At 55.6% G+C, this 1571-nt stretch overlaps 1 protein-coding gene across 3 annotated transcripts in view; it reads right to left on the bottom strand.

Annotated features, from left to right (window-relative positions):
* Positions 1–1052, bottom strand: part of LOC113204994 (insulin gene enhancer protein ISL-1) — a 127454-nt gene extending 126402 nt beyond the window's left edge. For all 3 annotated transcript variants that reach the window (XM_026420404.2, XM_026420405.2, XM_052265065.1), the window contains exon 1: positions 613–1052. In XM_026420404.2, coding sequence (XP_026276189.1) covers positions 613–748 — 136 coding nt within the window. In that variant the 5' untranslated portion in view covers positions 749–1052. The remainder of the gene's footprint in view (positions 1–612) is intronic.
* Between the last annotated feature and the right edge of the window lie 519 nt (positions 1053–1571).

Raw genomic sequence — 1571 nt, 5'->3', positions numbered from 1 at the left:
TCCACTGAGACATTACCTCTGCCTCCCGGAACCGGGGCTGGGTTACTGTACCTAGCACCTTCCCAGTATTCAGAGGCGTTTGTGGTGGCATAGCAGTCGCGCACCGGCAGCCACTACCACCCACCCCCTCCCATGAGTCGGTTTGCCTTCCCTTCACCCCTTCTGCTTGCCGGGCCGAGTATTCAGCAAACACACTGTACGGCCGTGCAAACGGACTGTGCTTGTCGCCGTCCTCGTGCCGCCTCCACCTCCAACCTCCACCCGGACCTGGTGTATCTGCGGGTGGCGAACGAGCCTGCAGCAAGGTGCTGTGGGCGTCATCGCGGCGGTCCGAGCCGAAAGGGACATCACCCCTCACCAGTAAGCACCCCGTGAGGCCGGCTTTGATTGGGGCGCGACCCCCCCCCCCCCCCCCTCTCTCTCCCCCCCTCTCGCAGATACCCCGTCCCCTTTCTCCTCCTCACGCCGGACCTCAAACAGCGTCTACGGTCTCCGAATCTGCACAGGGACCGAGATTTGGACTCTGGGCACCTGCGCAGTGCGCCCTCAGGAACCTAAGTGACCCTCTTAGGATCTGGAAACAAGTGCAAAGGACGCCAGTTTGCTACTCACCGCGCGTCCGGGGCAGCAAGCTGGCGAAGTCAGGAGTCCTGGGGGATGCTGCTGGTGCTTTGGATGCGGACGCCGTGCCAGCGTCGCCAGCGGCCCGGCGATTCGGGTGGATCAACGACTCCAAAGCGGAAGGCATGATCACGACGTTGATGTGGATGCGCCTGCAGCCTGCAGACCGGTGCTTTTGGTTCTGATCCCGGGTCCGACCGCCCGGCTGAGCGGACGCCGCCGCCGTGCCCTAACCCCCCTAACCTCATTTAGTTCGATGGCACGAAACGTAAGGTGGACGCACAATCGCGGATTACTGGAAATCGGAGCCCGCTTAGCTCCACATCGTCAAGAAGCGGGCAAAATTTCAACGCGAGCCATTTTCACAGGCGAATGAATATTGTACGTGCACGTTCGACTTGACTGGTTGACGCTGATCACGGACACTGTTGACGGCTGGGCACTTCCGGTTTTCCGGCGCGGCGGCTGGCGGCATGAGCCAATCGGAGGACGAGGTTTGAATGTCGGTGCATCGCGGTCGCATCAGCTCGCCTCAGACAGGACTCTGTGGGTCACTTTGTGGCACATTTCTGTCGAGTCGGTAGGTGCGAGTGAAAGTCGAAGCTCTCCAAACTGTATAAACTTTCTTTAATTGCCAAGAAATTAATTAATCTAACTCATCACAGCTCAGATATTACCACATCAAGCAGCACATTTGGATCACAATAAAACTATGTGTAGTCTAGTAACAAATTAGATGAAGTATGTTAGAGAAGGTAACATTGAAAAAAAATGGGAGAATGCTCTCCTTGGCCACAGCCATACATGGACTGTTGACACCAACACTAAAATTTTATGCCATTGTCAAACAAATAATTTTGGAGGGTCATACAATGTAGAGATGTTTCAGCGTTTTGCCTATGTCTCCGCTGACAAAACAAGAGAGGAATTTAAGTTCCCTCACGAAAAAT

This window comes from Frankliniella occidentalis, unplaced genomic scaffold (genome assembly GCF_000697945.3).
Source record: "Frankliniella occidentalis isolate FOCC.00 unplaced genomic scaffold, Focc_3.1 Scaffold23, whole genome shotgun sequence".
NCBI classification, from domain to species: Eukaryota; Metazoa; Arthropoda; class Insecta; order Thysanoptera; family Thripidae; genus Frankliniella; species Frankliniella occidentalis.
Note: the sequence above shows the minus strand (reverse complement) of the source record. Positions and strands in the feature narration are given on the sequence as shown.